Source organism: Festucalex cinctus, chromosome 14 (genome assembly GCF_051991245.1).
Source record: "Festucalex cinctus isolate MCC-2025b chromosome 14, RoL_Fcin_1.0, whole genome shotgun sequence".
NCBI lineage: Eukaryota > Metazoa > Chordata > Actinopteri > Syngnathiformes > Syngnathidae > Festucalex > Festucalex cinctus.
The window spans coordinates 18,654,353-18,670,430 of NC_135424.1; the positions used below are offsets into that span (position 1 = coordinate 18,654,353).

Genomic DNA, 16,078 nt, shown 5'->3' on the forward strand with positions numbered 1-16,078 from the left:
TGCTGCTCATGCTAGTTGTAGACATTGACAGGGAGCCACAAACTGAGAAATGAGATACTTGCAGTGTGCTTTTAGCTTAGCTGGTGTGTTGGCTGTGGGACATACCTGTGTCGTTTGAATCCATGCATTGGATCGTCACGGGAGTTATTCTTTTTGGCTCGCGCGCAGTACCAACGCCGGCCCGGGACATACAAGTGCACCGAGAGGACTCGATAGCCATGGGAAATACCGAGATGTACGGCACCGGCTTCTGCTAACTGTCTCCATTTGTATGTTGTCATCCGTTGCGCGCGCGCGCGCGCGCGCGCCGTGTCGCGAGCACGGAAACACGGAAGTAGCTTGAATGGTGATGCTACTGAAATGTAAACAAAACAAGTAGAGCACGGCGCAGAACTCTTGCTATTGTTATGAAAACCACAAAGCCTCACTCGCAACCGATACGGTCGTTTAGCTCCCCTTGACGAACGATGGTTCGGTCGAATCGTTTTTTTGTTCCACCCCTACTGAAAACGTAACTTGTCTGACGTCACTCCCCCTGGCGAGAGGGCGGAGACGACCTCATCCCATAATGCTTCACGGACCAGTTGAGGATGGAAATAAATTATTTTTTTTACCACTTTTATGGTCCATAATGCACACATTTTTTGTTGTGTTGTGTGCCTGTTGGTTAATAAAACTAGTAGTAAAAGTATCATCACTTTTGTTTTGAATGTGCAAACCATTCATGACCAGACCATGGCTGAATTCAGTGTGGTGATCAATGACTTCTGCCTCATCTTCGTAGTTAGCAGTAGTTGTTTGTGACTGTTACAACAGTGAGATAGTTTGCCTTCTTCATGAAAATGTGGAGTAACGCATTGATTCTCTGGACAGTAACTTTAATCAGACTACTTTGTAGAATAAAGTAACGCGTTAGACTATTAGTTACTTTAGAAAGCAACTTTTTTGAGTAACGCGTTACTAACGCGTTACCGGCAACACTGCAGTAGACAGCATTCACCCCCACCCCCCCCACCCCCCCAAAAAACAAAAACAAAATAGACATCAATTCCTAGTATTTATTTGCAAAATGTACACGCACAAAAAGAAACTTTAGACACAAGGCAGACTCATAAGAGTGAAAAATTCATCAAATGATTCAGCTGATTACTTCGTATTGCGAATATTTAACTGTATCCGCATACACTGCACCCTCAGTTGTCAGGGCTTTAAAAGGAGGGAAAGAAAACTTGTGCACTCAAATCATTCAATTCCAGATGTATGCCTTAATAATAAGGCACTCGTTGAAATTGAAAATGTCAACCATTACGTACAAGATTGATTTGCTTGTTCATGATTCTATTTCATGATACATGAACAGTAATATATTTGTTCACTGACTGGATGGAAGAAAATTTAATGGGGTTAATGCTAAATAAACAGTGTTAAATCAAACATCTTCCACGTTCTCCTGCCGCCATTCAACTTGCTGCACATGATCTGTTTGGAGTTTCATTAGCGGATCAGTTGTCCTTAAAACTGGCTTTTCTCTTCTCCACAAATGCAGTCATGCCCTCCTTGCGATCGTCCTAAAAATCAAGAGCACAAACATAAGGTAATGGAAAGCAAGTCTCCATGAATATGTGGATCTTGCAGGTGTGCCGGATTACCGTAGCAAACGTTGCGTGGAACAGGCGCTTTTCCAAACGATTCCCCTCAGCCAAAGTCAGCTCGAAGGCTGAAACGGCACGAGGAGGAAAATGACATGAATTTCAACTTGATTTGATTACGTGTGCTGCGAGTCTCCCTCAATGTGGCCTAACCTGCATTAACTGCCTCTTTGGCCATGGCGGACACCAGCTTGGAATTGGCAGCAATTTTCTCACCACATTTCACCGCTTCGGACACCACCTGGTCCACAGGACAAATTTTACTCACCAAACCTGCACACAGAAAACAATATCTTGAATTGTGGTTGTGAAAATATGTGTCTTGACACATTTTTTAGGTCTGAGGTTTGTAGAAATGTTTCTGTTTTAAACAGTATTAATTTAAAGTTGTGCAATGTTTTCGTACCTGACTGTTTGGCTTCTTGTGCAGTAATTTTATCACCCGTCAGCACCATCTCCATGGCCAATGACTTGCCCACCGCACGGGTCAGACGCTGGGTGCCGCCCGACCCTGCAGGGAGACATCAATGGTAAATGTGGCTCCAGTGGGTTTTATAAAAACTGAAACCGAGAAACATGTACAAGACCCCACAGTCATACCAGGTATGGTGCCCAGCAGGATCTCTGGTTGGCCAAACTGCGCCTTCTCTCCAGCGTAGACGATGTCACACATCAATGCCAACTCGCAGCCTCCTCCCAACTGAAAGCATCAACAAATATTAGGAGACACTGCAGACCAACATTAGATTTGAGTTATATTAGGCTTACAAAACAGAGACACTCACTGCAAAACCATTGACAGCAGCAATCACAGGCTTCTTCACAGTCGACACTCTGTTCCAGTGAGCCAGAAAGTTCCCACCATAACATTCCTGGAAAGTTCGATTCTGCATTTCTTTTATGTCCGCACCAGCTAAACAAGTGAGAAAAAAAATGAGTGAATGATGAGTCTTAATATTTGGGAACAACATTACATTTTCTTAATGTTCCCCTCACCTGCAAATGCTCTGTCACTGCCGGTGATGACGATGGCGCCCACGTCTCCGTCGCTCTCGAAGGTGTCCAAGGCTTGGCTCACCTCCTTCATCAAGTCGTCGCACAGCGCGTTGAGAGCTTTAGGTCGATTCAACTGGATGAAACCCACATTCTTCTGCTCTCCTCGCTTCTCTACCATAATATACTCATAGCGGACACCTGCAGAGCGCAAACGTTTATTTGTAAATCAAATTGTCTATCTATGCCAGTGGAATAAGGTAAAAGTTAATACATTCTTCCACTAGATGGCAGAATATACAATTAACCTGTACATCCACCTGTTGCCTTTCATAGTTCATACTACAGAATAGCTTTGCGCTAAACTAAAACAACATGCCCAGATTTCATACGGAACAAGTACATTTGTGAGTGAATTGAGACGAGATCATCATTAGTTGAATATACGTATACAATATTTGTTGTGACTTTTTGTTAGGTGTGCGTGCCTGTTGCCTCAAAAAGGTTTCAGAAACCTTAGATTATGCAAATGTTTTACATGTTTTATACTGTAGGGCCAGTGATGACACGACTCTATCTTCCAGATGCACAAATATAGAATAATAACAATAATGTTGCTAAATTATCATTCGTTAACGTACAATGACGGATTGTAACCTGTGCACTAATAACAACATTGTACTTCATAGCAGAGTGCAACGGAGAGAAGTTCGCAGAACTTGTGACGTAGCTTTACTTGGCATTGAAGAGCACGCGTGTCTTTTAAAACACTCACCCGAACTGCACATGCGAGAGGCGGCCGAGACCAAGGCGGGTGCTGCGCGGCTCGATTTCAGCAGTGCGCCAGCTTTTCTACAGACAAACGCCATGATCACTATTTTGGTTGTCAACTTGTGACGAGAACCAGACCTGCACAGTGCTTCCTGGTATGTTTCTTCTTCTTCGCCTAACAGCGGTTTACGTTCAAACGTAGCTTAGCTTTACCGCCAACTAGCGTAGTTACTACTCTTATTAGCTACGCAGCGAGCATGTGAAATCGCTTGACAGACGGTTTAACCAATTCGTTGTAGTTATCAACCTAGTGAGTTATGAGACATGTAGATATCTAGTGGATGATGTGATAAGCTATTCGAGACTACCATAGACTTCAATTCTGATACTGTGTTGTCAGGAAATCGTACGTCAACCTCGCTGCCATCTTGGAGTTGGCAAAATGGAGCAATGACTGAAGATGCCTCATTCAATCAAGCTTGGAGCTGTACCGGTAACAAGCGTTTTGCACTCAAGAAGCTTGAATTTGTGTAGCTTCGTTGTACTTGTGCAGTGATAATAAAGTCATTCTATTCTATTTATCATTACCTATCGTCACACATTTCTCTGGCTATATTGTTTGGGACACACATAAGGACAAACATTGATATAATCTAATAACTATAAATATTGTTTCCATGCGGAAAGGATATTACAGACGGTAAGCACAAAAAAAAAAAAAAAAAAAAAAACAGGCAATATTCTTAATATTTACGTGAGTCTTTACAGCTACTAATGCAAAAAGTTACTATAAAGCATATGACACATCCAATATGACGGACGCGTTGACATATCTCAGCAACGTGCTCAATGCAAATTGTAATCTATGATCGATTGTGGTACCACAGCTATCCGAACGCTTGAGCGCGCTGCTCGTTCCCGCGGCGCCATCCTCGTGAACGCGCACTAGCATCCTCCGTGACCATCTTGACCATCTTTCTTCTTCTTATGTGTTGAAGATAAACAAGGATCAAGGTACGCAGCAACCAGAGAGAGGCTCTGATTATTATGAGATGGGAACAGCTGTATTACTCTTTCAATCCATTTCATGAAGGCAATGAGCTAGTGGGCTAATTAGCACGGCTGGTTGCAGATGCAATATAAAATGGTTCATTTGAACATACGGCGTGCGTATTGTCCAATTCACCAAGCTTATATTGATTGCCATAGTTATGTGCAGTAATTCCAAACCTCTTCAGCTGTATTTTTGTATCTTTTGTAAACACCCCTGGCATATTTGTAATAATTTCTCAAGCATGCTTATTTGAAGGGAAAAAAGATAAATGCACAGTCAGTGAAGCTGTTTTCAACAGCATCAACATATTTGAAGAATGAGTCATTTTTTTTGTCTAACCACCTGTCATTTCCAAAATAACGCACTTGTTTTGTTTACATGTGAGGCAACAGCCAGAAAAGCAGTGATGTTGCAAGAATAAGAATTATGAATTAAAGTGGCAGCCCTTCATTTAAAAAAAAAACATTTTTTTCCACGTTTGCCCTCCTGCACAGATGAACCAGGTGCTGGCAACCTGCTGGATGTTCCTCCTGCTCTCCGCCTTCCTGTGTGAGCCTGCTCTGTGCAAAGGGGGCCGCGGGGGGTCCCGGGGCTCATCCAGAGGCTCCCCCGCCCGCAGCTCCACGGCGGGCTCGTACCGCGGGGCAGGTGGCTACGGCGGCCCGCGCTCCCGCTTCAGGGCGGCGGGCCGGACGTCCCCGGTGCGGGTGGCCGCCGCTGCGGCCGCGGGGGCTGCGGTGGCCCTGACGGCGGATAAATGGTACGCGTCCGCTTACCGCCGCAGCAACGCCGACTCCGATGAGGAGCTGGATTATTACAACAGGACCGGTTACTTTGACGCTCATATGTCTGGCTCCACAGCGGGAGCATCCTTCGGCCAAATGTTCACTATCACCATGGCAACGCTGTCCTCCAAATATACACTCTTGTGGGACTCCATGTTGTAATGAGCTTTTCAGGGGAAATGCGCTGGATCTGACTAAATCAGGATGGGTTGGAAGCAACCGGAAAGACTGATGGGAAGACATAATGACCACAAAGAAAACACTGCACTGTTACCTTCAATTTAAAATGCACCAACGAGTGCACTCCTCAAACACCAGCTTGTGTTATGTTGTTGTGGACCAAACAGGTCAAAAAAGTGCAAGATGGAATTATGCACAAAGCCAAAATGCACGTTAGTGACCAGTTTATTTACTCAACTGCAGATGGGAGAGGCATCTAAGATCATCTTTTAATATAATGCCCAGGGAAATCATTTTTTAAATTATGCAGGTGCTGCTCTTAACTGAATTCTGACCCATTTTCCTGATGGCTTTGTGTTTTGTGTTTGACCAATTGGGTCATGGTGTCATATTAGAAGATAGCCACTATTTGAGGAATATTTATGAGTCAGGTGAAAAAAAAATATGGTGCTGCTCAAACAGGTTGTGATGTATCCCCAGAGCTTCTTCCTTTTGTTTATCTATAGAGCACTTGTGTACTGTACATAAATTCCTTTGCTATCTGTCTCAATGCAAATAAACACAAGTTGGAATTGACCTCCAGAACAGCTGTTTTTTTTTCACTTGAAAAGCAAGAAACATTCAAATCACATCTTCTTGAATAGTTTTACTTACAATGTATAAAAATACAGATGCATCCATGAAAAAATGTGTCCTAGTCCAGAATCACTTGGCCCAGCTCTCCTTTCCTAAAAGCTCGAATGAAATCATACGCTGCTGCTGGGTAGTTGGGAACGATGATGTTAATATTGCCTAAAGGAGAGTAAACATTGTTATTATCCAGTGGATTATCTTAATATGTTAATGACACACATCTGCACTGTAAATAGCCTGCAACACTACAGTAGAGGTGAATAAAGCACCCACAAAGGCACGTTATCATGGTTTGTTTTGATTAGTTCAGTAATAATATTTAAGTGGTAAACTTCTATTTACCCCTGCACGACACTTGCAAATGTTTGAATGTTTATTAACATCTGCTTAAAATGTCTTGGTCTCATTACAATTGTTTTATGATAAACTGTACATCCTAAGAAAAGCCATTTGGCTAAATAAGGAAAATGGCAAACTATTCATTTATTCACTTAAACATTTGTTTTTCTTGTTTGCCAATACTTGCGTGTATTTGTATGCTGCATTCTCTCTCTTACCCACTCCAGTGAGGGCTTTGACGCACTGAGTCTTCCTGATCTTCACAGCGATGCGCTTGAGGACATGTTGGATGTCGTCGCTGGGCTCTTTCAGGTTGTACTTTTCAACGTAACTGCACACAAATGCAACGGACCAAAAGAAACGTAAAATGGCAACACTGATTACATAACATCGGATCACGCATAAAACTACTACCTGAACTTTTCAAGTCGGTTCAGAGAATAGAGCAAGTAGTCTGCGATGATATCCTCACCCACTAAATGGTCCAGAATAGTTCCTGGAGTGAGATGAGTGAAAAGTTTTCCCAACACATTTCAGTTAAAGCGCTGATTTAGCACTGTTTACAAACCTGTATTGAGGCTGATCATTTTATTTTAGAAAAATCTCAGAGTGCATGGAAGTGAAAATTTGAATTGCGTTGCCGAGCATTATTTGTAGTAAATACATAAACATTTTTGGGAAAATGAAATGGGAATAAAGTGATTGGATAATTTCCATTGGGAATCCCTACATTAGCTTGTTAAGCCTACTCACCACATAACGCCAACTTCATGCCAGTCTCGACACTCTCTATCTTCGGAGGCAAGACTCCTGGTGTGTCCAACAGGTGCATCAAGGGGCGTTCACACACCTGAGAATACATAATAAACAACAACAAAAATAAATAAATATTAAAAAAACAAAAAAAAACAAAAAAAAAAACAGATACTGACCTGAATCCTCGTGAGGACGGCTCGAGTGATACCAGGCTCTCCACCTACTGGAGACGCACGGCCTGAACGAGACATTTCATCCAACGTGTTACAAAAAAATAATAGCAGAGTTAAGTATCTACTTTACGGTACCTTTTTTCAAATGTGTTCTTCTTATGGAGTTGATAAGTGATGATTTTCCCACATTGGGCACTCCAATTACCATCAGACAATAATTATGAATCTGAAACAAATGTACATTTACACGTGATCATCAAAATAAGCGTCAAGGCGTGAATGTGCATCACAAAAAAATGTGAAACTTCATAATAGCATCCACATTGTGATGAAATTTTTAGCATCTCTTGCTGTTTGAACTCTACCTCTTCTCTTTGAAAGCGGCACACGTTTGCTATCATCTCCAGCACTGACGGCACCAACTGCAGAAAAATTAAAAAATATTAATGAAGGGAGGTAATCGAATTTATTGGCTATTCAGGGACAACAATGCATACCTTGGTGACGCTGTCGTCACTTTGCTTTAGACAGTTCGTGAACAAAACATTCTTCACGCCACTCCTATCAAGTTCCTTCAGGATCCTCTGCAGAAGAAAAATGACAAATGATATTTTAGGTCACAAGTTAAATTAAAACGTAAAAGTTATACACACTCATTAAAAACACAGAAACATATGTCTTGTCTTGGAAGGTCAATTTCCTACCCAAGTAGCCTGTTAAAGAATATTTATTATTTTCTAATGTCATAGTCAAATGTAGTGAGACGGTGAATTTGGGATTTCGTCTGTAAGATATACTCAACAAAATTATAACATAATAAAATCGCGACATAGTTCTCTGATGTGAATCCCTATAACATGAATTTTACTATGCTGTACTGCATACACTTATTTATACTTTTTTTTTTTTTAAAGCTTCCATGAAGGAAAACAGCACCTGTTTGTTAGCCAGGTCCACTTTGTTAATCTCCAAGGGCATTTCATTATACAACAGCAGATGGAATAAGGTGAGGGTGACTAAGATCATCTTCATAATAATTTACAACAAGTTGTAAGAGTCTACACTTTAATTCAAATTGTAAACTATTGTCCAGCACCTGTTTGTTTGATAGGTCAGCCAGGTCCATTTTATTAAGAACAAGCAAATGTGGTTTGACGTCCAAAGTCTCCTGAAACACAGGGTTTCTTCCAGAGAAGGGGATGTACTTCATGTTAAAGATGTTCTATAAGAGTAGTATGAGCACAAGCAAACCAGCAGCTTCATTAGGAAGGATATTCTAGCATCGTGTACTTCTATGACGCAGTCCACACTCTTCAGATTGGCTCTCATCTGCTTCAGCCCTGTCCAGTCAAAAAACAAACCAGCTCACTACAAATCCGTATTTAGGGATTTGTCATTTAATAGCAATAATTACTGTTGCAGTCACCTTTAGCCATGTGTCCAGGGAACCAGTGAGCCACTTCCCGTCCTCCAAAGTCGAACGTACTTCGAAATTTGGCGACATCGCAAAGTGACCTGTACAATTTCATGACCTTGATAAATATAAATGTGACTTTAATGTCACATCTGCAGTCAGTATTTGTATCACTCACGATTTAAATAAACTACCAAATTGACGTCCTGCACACTTCTATTTACACGCCGACTCAGAACTATAAACGTAACATTGGTTCCGCTTTTTTTTTTAAATTTATTTAAATTTGCTCGTTTGAACCGCGTCGTGTGTGCGACTATACTGTACGACAAATGAATTACATTTACAACTACTGTATTTTATTTAATTGAACATATATACTTTGGTCTGGTATAAATTAAATGATTATAATGGTAAAACTGAAGTCAAACAAACAAATAAACAAGCAAACAAACACAAACAAAAAGGCCCACTAACGTAGGCCTACTGAACAAAAATATAAACATAACACATTTGTTTTTGCGCTAATTTTCATATATGAACTGAATACAGTAAAAATAGGAATATATAAGAATATCGAAATGGGCCTTGTGTAAATAGAAAGTCTTTTGATTTTAGCTAATGAAAATGAGTGGGGAAACATTTATTTATTTATTTTTGTTGAGTGTATGTTTTAATACTTATGGGTTTGTTTATACAGCAGGATTTAAATGTTAGGGCTGCTGAAGTGAAGCTCATTTAAAATAGCTTAATGCAAACGAAAATATCCAGCTCTTTTGGTACAGCTGTGCTGCAGCTTGTTGAGGCAGTCAGTTGAAGCGAATATGCTAACCATTTGTACATCGTGCTGCTGCTGCTGAAGTTTTTATTTATTTAAGTGGAATAGTAACATGTGAAAAGGCTCAACACTCAACAAAACCCTGACAACAAAATAAAACATGACAGTTTTATTGGATTATAATACATTTATTACAGTAGTCAGAAATGTCATCGGAGATATTGCACATTATGGAAACAAGACTTCAAATACCATTTCAAGAGCTTATAGTGAGACTTGTATGAAATGCATAACAGTGTTTAGTGTTAATTTGATGAGTGGAGTGGGCAGGTATAAACATTTTTTTCCCCCATTTCCCATCCCTTTAACAGGTAATGTTTGTTGCGCTCCAAAACAACAACAATACCAATATCTTATAAAGTCAGACAAATCATAATCTGCTTTTAATTTTATGGTGCTTCTTAACATGGATAAAAGCTTTAATAAAGATTAAGAGCAAGTTACAGTTACACCTTTTAAAGCTTTGACTTGGTTGGCTGTGCAGGACGAACGGCGGCGTAGTGAGCAAGGAGCCTGTCTGCTTCCCTCCAGCCAGTGAGAAGAGCTCCGTGGACGGTGGAGAAGTAGCAAGGATGAGTCGCCTCTCCAGCAAACAACACCTGCAGCGGCTGAAAAGGACACCCCCAGATAGTTTGTGATTTGTCAGTTTGATACAAACATTTTTTTCAAATGTCTAAAATGTTATTACTTGCGTCGACGATCGGTTAGGTGGCAGAGGCTCCATCAAGTTCTCCAAGTCTTGCAATGAGCAGCCCCTTGCAGGGTAACTGTACGATCCGCATGTCCAGGGGTCGTGAAACCACTGAGACCTCAGGACTCTCCGTGGAGTGATTATAGGATTACCTACACACACACATGCAGATTTTTTTTCTAGGCTTTTTCAGTAAAGCCACAAAAGACTGTTACTCATTAACCTGTAAATCTGCGGACGAGTTGTGTGATGGCGTGCAGGACTTTCTGCTCAGACAAAGTCTCCATATAAATTGACTCATGTCCAGCGATCCAGCCACACAAAACATGGCCAAACCTGAGGGTTGAAAGAATGTTTTGTTTTGTTTTTTTAATTAATGATTTAAATAATTATTACTACACTGCAGTCATTTGATATATCCATCAGAAAGAAAAAATCATAATCATATGCCATTGTGTTGAAACATATACTCTTTTGAGCATTATCCAAAGTAGATATGCAGAAGTAACCTTTCCGTGGGTTTCAACACAGTGAAGCCGAACAATTTCTTTATCCAGGATCCTGGAAGGTCCTGCACCTGGTCCACCATGGTGTCCTGAACAACGTGACGACAAATAACAGGTTAAGTTTTAGGTTGTAAAGGTTAATCATCAAAGACACAGAGAAGCTACAAGATAAGCAAACAGTACACAATCACAATTCTGCCTTGACAAAGAGAATAACGTTCCCATTTGACACTGTCAAGAGACATTTCAACTGTACTAGAACAGGCTGAAGAAATAGTAAATCTCCAACTTCATTCATTCACTCACCTCATCTTCCCACACCAAGTAGATGACCTCACAGTCTTCATCCCACCAGGGCGAATCGAATTCCACAAATATTTTATTGTTGGTGCCAAAGCCTAATCTCTGGATGGAGTGAAGTTTGTGCAGAGGAAGAGGAGGGCAGAACAGAGACGTATGGTGCCTTTTTAAGTAGCCTGACCCAACACAAGCAAGAACAGTTTGATACAGTATTTACTTCAGGAGACGCAACTGAATGAAGTGCTAAAGTGTAATTATACCTAAAGGAACTGTGACAATTACGTGATCAGCAGCCACTATTTTACCGTCGTCGCACTCGACTTTCACGTGTGCGTCCCTCTTGTCGGAGATGTTCCAGTGGATACAGCGAATGGGCTGGTTGTAGCTCACCACACCAGCAGGCAACTCTGACATCAGGTTCCTTACTAGACCTTCATAACCTCTGAAATCAGACACAGATATGCAATATTGATAATTAATATTGTTACTTTCATTTCCTATACTTTTATTATTATTATTATTATTTAATACAGCTCTTGTATTTAATCCCATTATTGTCAGGACTGTATAGGTATGCCTAAAGAAGTGTTATTTTATACTGTAAATAGAGCTGCTTGATTATGAAGAAAATATTAATATACTGTAATTAATTTGGTAATAATTGAAATCACGATCACAATCTGCGATTGGCTGGCAACCGGTCCAGGGTGAACCCTGCCTACTGCCCAAATCCATTTGAGATAGGCTCCAGCACCCCCCGCGAACCTTGTGAGGAATAAGCGGTCAAGAAAATGGATGGCTGGATGGATTGTAAGAATTGAAATTGTAATTTAATTTTGCATAATTGCACAGCCCAAACTGTAAGTGCCATAAACAGGAATTGAGAGCTCTTGATCATTTCTCATGTATACTTATGTTGGAGTACAAACCCGGGGAAGGTGCAGTCAAGTCCCAGTGTTGTTTTATAGAGGCCATTAGCACCCAAGCCAAGGTCATCCAAGCTGGGAGGGCCACTAACGCAACACTCCACCTTCAACATGGTGGTGATCATGCACCGCTTCAAAGATCTTGCATTGTTTGCTTTCCACTTGTCTGCTGATCTTTGTAGCACCTATAGTACCGCCAAACATGACAAAATGTTACTGTCAATTTCTGCTTGAACAGGGATATGATGGTCATACCTCTGCACGTATGAACTGACCCACGCTTGGCCAGGGTTCTCCTCCCTTCTTCTCAAATTCTGTACTCTCATCCAGAAGGTCTTTGAACATCTCCACAGCGGGATACACATCCTCAAGGCTCACCTTGCGACCTTTTAATTAACAAGAGAGAGAGAAAAAAAAACAAAAAAAACAGCACATGAGTTCATCACGCCCTCTTCGGTTGAAAAAGAGGGTTGATGTTTTTTCAAGCGTGACCGGAGCTGGTGAAGACATTGGGGATCCAGGGAGGATGTCCTCCAATATCCATTGCCTGGTTCTCCGGGGTGAGGGCGTCTGCACTTAACAGGCCGTACTGCCGAGCCAAACAAAACACCGGGTTCTCCTCGGATGGCCCATGGATCCAGTTGGCTCCAATCTCTATTATGTTATCACCTATACATAAAAGGCATAAGAATAATAGTGGGTGATGGGGTATTGTGAACTTCTGCTTCCTCACACATTCCAAAAATACGCTCAACTCAGGTTAGGTTAGGGCGACCAAACATCCTCTTTAGCCCAGACATGTCCACGTTTTATTTTTACATCCTGTCGGGGTGGTTTTTATAAGTTCATGAAAATGTCTAGTGTTGCACAACAAATTGGAGGGAAAGTGACCGCGGACTGCTTGCGAGAGATGTAATGTATGTGTAATGACTGTGAAACCATACAAATATTTAAAACACCTCCTCATATTATTTACAAGCACAGTCCACAATAAATTGATGATAACTACTTTTGAAATCAGAAGTCAATAATAATACTCCGTTCAACTATTGTTCAAGTTACTGTAATGCTGGGTTTGGTAAGAAAATGCTTGCAATATCTCAACATTATTATGTATATTGTTTATTAGTGCATATAACATTTCAGAATTATGGTACAGATTTTAACAAACATCATGGAAGCTGACCTGCTTGATTTGCTTTTGCGGGCCACATAAAATGTTGCCAATTGTAAATTATTACTTACTTATTACTTACTTATTATTACTTATATTGCCACTGATAACCATGCCTGCAAAACTCACATACGATTCCGATCGTGGCTGTTCGGTAACTTGCAGCGGCAACACTTGCCGAAAATTTTTACCGTCGTACTTACTGTTTTTCAATCGAGTTTTAAACATATGAATAGCCTTTACTAGTGTGGAATAGTTTAGCGGCTTAGAAACTGGAGTTACGTTGCTATGGTAGGAACTGAACTCCGTCGTAAACTAAGAAGCCAATGTAAGTAGTTTCGTGTTTGTAGGAATGTAAAGAAATTACACAACAATAAAGAACTAGAGTCGGAGTTAAGGTGGATGGGATCCCTGTTTTACTTTACTCACCAAATTTGCCCGTTTTTATCCTCCCGCCGCTTCTTCCGGTCGCTTCGAGTATCCGCACATGATTAAATCCTGCTTTAACGAGTCGGTGTGCCGCTACTATTCCCGATATACCGCATCCGATGATGACTATTCTAGCGTCAACACCCGTTGACATCATGACAGACTGGTCCAGTTACACACCACCGGGCTATAAAATAAACGGTGTTTGCCAGAGACACAAGCTCCGTCATCTTGACTGGTTTGCTTCCGGGTGCAAGTGAGGTGGTGAGTTTCAAAATAAAGGAAGAGGAACGTTGTATTTTTAGTAGAAAAGTCCATATTAAATTTTGTTTTACTAATACTTAATTTTTGTTTCGCTTCATACAATTTAGATTTTCTAAAACTCCCCCACTTGATTGCAGGTACACTTGCACATCTAATTAAAACCAAAATCCTGCATAAAAAACCCCAAAAACTATTAGCACAAATTTTATTCTATCGTTAGATAAAATGTACCACTAATAAAAAAATAAAATAAAATAATTTAAAAAAAATCTCAATACCTATAGGTATTGAGACTTTTTTTTAATTATTATTAAAGATTATTAATTTAGTTTTAGCTTGAGGAAAATGAATGATAGAGAATACATTTAAAATATATATATAAAAAAAATCAACCATTATTTGCTGAAAAAAATATATATATTACAAAAAACTCTATCTCTTATTTATTTATCCATCCATCCATTTTCTTGACCGCTTATTCCTCACAAGGGTCGCGGGGGGCGCTGGAGCCTATCTCAGCTGGCTCTGGGCAGTAGGCGGGGTACACCCTGGACTGGTTGCCAGCCAATCGCAGTATTTATTTATTTATTTATTTATTTATTTATTTATTTATTTATTTAAGAAAATGAGAATTAAGTCATAATTTTTGAAGCAAAAATATGTAGGACGTCCTCGGCCACAGGAAGTCACGCTCCTCCGTATTAATGCTGCAATTCTAAATGTGGTCTAGAGTCTAGATCATGTTGCGATCAATAACATTTTGTTTCAAAATGAAATCTATATGTATTTCGGGAGAGTCGTTGTATATCTTCTTCTTCTACTACTTCTTCTACTTTGTTTACATTTGACGAAAATACTGTCCAAACTATAAAGTGTGCATATTTAAACGGAAAGAAGAAGCAAATGTTTGGCCAGCAAGTGGTAGTATAGGAAAAGCCTACAGAGGCTTTGCACAGTTGCACTCTTGCCCTATCCTGCAAAGTTTAAATGTGTCAGAAAGCAGTTTGGTTGTGAGTGTTGGTAAGATTTTTGTGTCAGTATTTTATAAAAGGTAATTTCTTTCGAGCAGATTATTTTAGAAAGTGTATTGAAGTACTACTGAAGTACTGCTGGAGTGTGGATGTAAGTATGTTAAAGGAAGGCATAAGGGGAACTTTCTTTTTTTTTTTCTAAGTGGGGTAACCCATTTAGAATATTCCCCCAATATACTACTGAAATTAGAACTGATATTAATGGAGACATGCCATTATTTTTCCCCCCACCAATGAAGAGTTCCCATATGTCTTTCATCAAAATGCCCCCAAGACAAAAGATGAATGCATACTTACCCGATTTCTTGTCTTACTAAATTCACCTTCCATTTTCTGAACCGCTTGTTCCTCACAAGGGTCACGGGGGGTGCTGGAGCCTAACCCAGCTGGCTATGGGCAGTATGTGGGGTACACCCTGAACTGGTTGCCAGCCATTTGCAGGGCACACGGAGACAAACAACCATCCACATTCACAAGCACAGCTAGGGACAATTTGGAGCGCCCAATTAACCTGCCATGCATGTCTTTGGAATGTGGGAGGAGACCGGAAAAGACCCACGCAGGCACGGGGAGAACATGCAAACTCCACCCAGGAAGGCCGGAGCCTGGACTCGAACCCGAGTCCTCAGTACTGGGAGGCGGACGTGCTAACCAGTCAACCACCATGCCGCCCCATACTAAAACCAACCTGTTTTAATTAAGGGGCAGATCTATCCCTTGCAAAAGCCAGCTTTGCCTGACTTCAATTACCATGACAACTGGGACAGGACCCTTCATTTTGAGAGGTAGAGGAGGCTGCTTGCGGAAGCTGAGCCCAGAGTGTGGAGGGAACAAAAATTGAAGAAAAAAAAAAAAACATGGTCTATGGGCATCACTTGAAAGTGGCTCTGGATCTTCACCTAGCCTTTTAGAGCTACTCGGTATGGTTGGGCTTACTTTCACAGTTGATAGGTGGGCAGGAACTCCAGAGACCCAACTGTTTTTATACAAACAATTTAAAAGTTCATTTTAAATCATATGACCCCTTTAAGGTCAGAAATAATGAGATTTGATTCACTTTTTATTTTTGGTTTGTGGGATTGCATTCGACGACAACACTTATATTCCTACTGGAGTTGCGACTGAAGGGAAGGGGATGTGGTTAAAGATATGGTAATAACATTAATCAATGA

General features: G+C 40.7%; 4 protein-coding genes across 8 annotated transcripts; 1 reads left to right on the plus strand and 3 right to left on the minus strand.

The window, feature by feature from the left end:
• Positions 1-1,044: 1,044 nt before the first annotated feature.
• Positions 1,045-3,753, minus strand: echs1 (enoyl CoA hydratase, short chain, 1, mitochondrial). The gene is made up of 8 exons (XM_077495811.1): positions 3,418-3,753; positions 2,646-2,843; positions 2,435-2,562; positions 2,250-2,349; positions 2,056-2,160; positions 1,803-1,922; positions 1,650-1,717; positions 1,045-1,568 (listed from the first exon to the last, which is right to left on the minus strand). The coding sequence occupies exons 1-8, from the start codon at positions 3,509-3,511 to the stop codon at positions 1,503-1,505; spliced, it is 879 nt and encodes a 292-aa protein (XP_077351937.1). The 5' UTR covers positions 3,512-3,753; the 3' UTR covers positions 1,045-1,502.
• On the plus strand, positions 3,360-6,008 carry sprn (shadow of prion protein). 4 transcript variants are annotated; one of them, XM_077495814.1, is made up of 4 exons: positions 3,370-3,568; positions 3,814-3,906; positions 4,301-4,427; positions 4,962-6,008. In XM_077495814.1, exon 4 carries the CDS (start codon positions 4,962-4,964, stop codon positions 5,412-5,414), a length of 453 nt encoding a protein of 150 aa, XP_077351940.1. In that variant the 5' UTR covers positions 3,370-3,568; positions 3,814-3,906; positions 4,301-4,427; the 3' UTR covers positions 5,415-6,008. The 4 variants fall into 4 exon arrangements, with proteins under 4 accessions (XP_077351939.1, XP_077351940.1, XP_077351942.1 ...); XM_077495813.1 differs by lacking the exon at positions 4,301-4,427 and having other exon boundaries at positions 3,360-3,568; XM_077495816.1 differs by lacking the exons at positions 3,370-3,568; positions 3,814-3,906 and adding an exon at positions 4,098-4,113.
• A 55-nt stretch (positions 6,009-6,063) lies between these two features.
• Positions 6,064-8,985, minus strand: mtg1 (mitochondrial ribosome-associated GTPase 1). The gene is made up of 11 exons (XM_077495810.1): positions 8,760-8,985; positions 8,607-8,673; positions 8,430-8,532; positions 7,831-7,917; positions 7,699-7,755; positions 7,469-7,559; positions 7,337-7,398; positions 7,158-7,254; positions 6,819-6,900; positions 6,623-6,735; positions 6,064-6,224 (listed from the first exon to the last, which is right to left on the minus strand). The coding sequence occupies exons 1-11, from the start codon at positions 8,860-8,862 to the stop codon at positions 6,127-6,129; spliced, it is 960 nt and encodes a 319-aa protein (XP_077351936.1). The 5' UTR covers positions 8,863-8,985; the 3' UTR covers positions 6,064-6,126.
• Positions 8,986-9,679: 694 nt separating this feature from the next.
• paox (polyamine oxidase) lies at positions 9,680-13,877 on the minus strand. Of its 2 annotated transcripts, none has more exons than XM_077495164.1 (10): positions 13,612-13,877; positions 12,501-12,677; positions 12,264-12,394; positions 12,012-12,193; positions 11,388-11,524; positions 11,089-11,258; positions 10,786-10,871; positions 10,500-10,612; positions 10,274-10,428; positions 9,680-10,193 (listed from the first exon to the last, which is right to left on the minus strand). In XM_077495164.1, exons 1-10 carry the CDS (start codon positions 13,766-13,768, stop codon positions 10,041-10,043), a joined length of 1,461 nt encoding a protein of 486 aa, XP_077351290.1. In that variant the 5' UTR covers positions 13,769-13,877; the 3' UTR covers positions 9,680-10,040. The 2 variants fall into 2 exon arrangements, with proteins under 2 accessions (XP_077351290.1, XP_077351289.1); XM_077495163.1 differs by having other exon boundaries at positions 11,343-11,524; positions 13,612-13,876.
• Between the last annotated feature and the right edge of the window lie 2,201 nt (positions 13,878-16,078).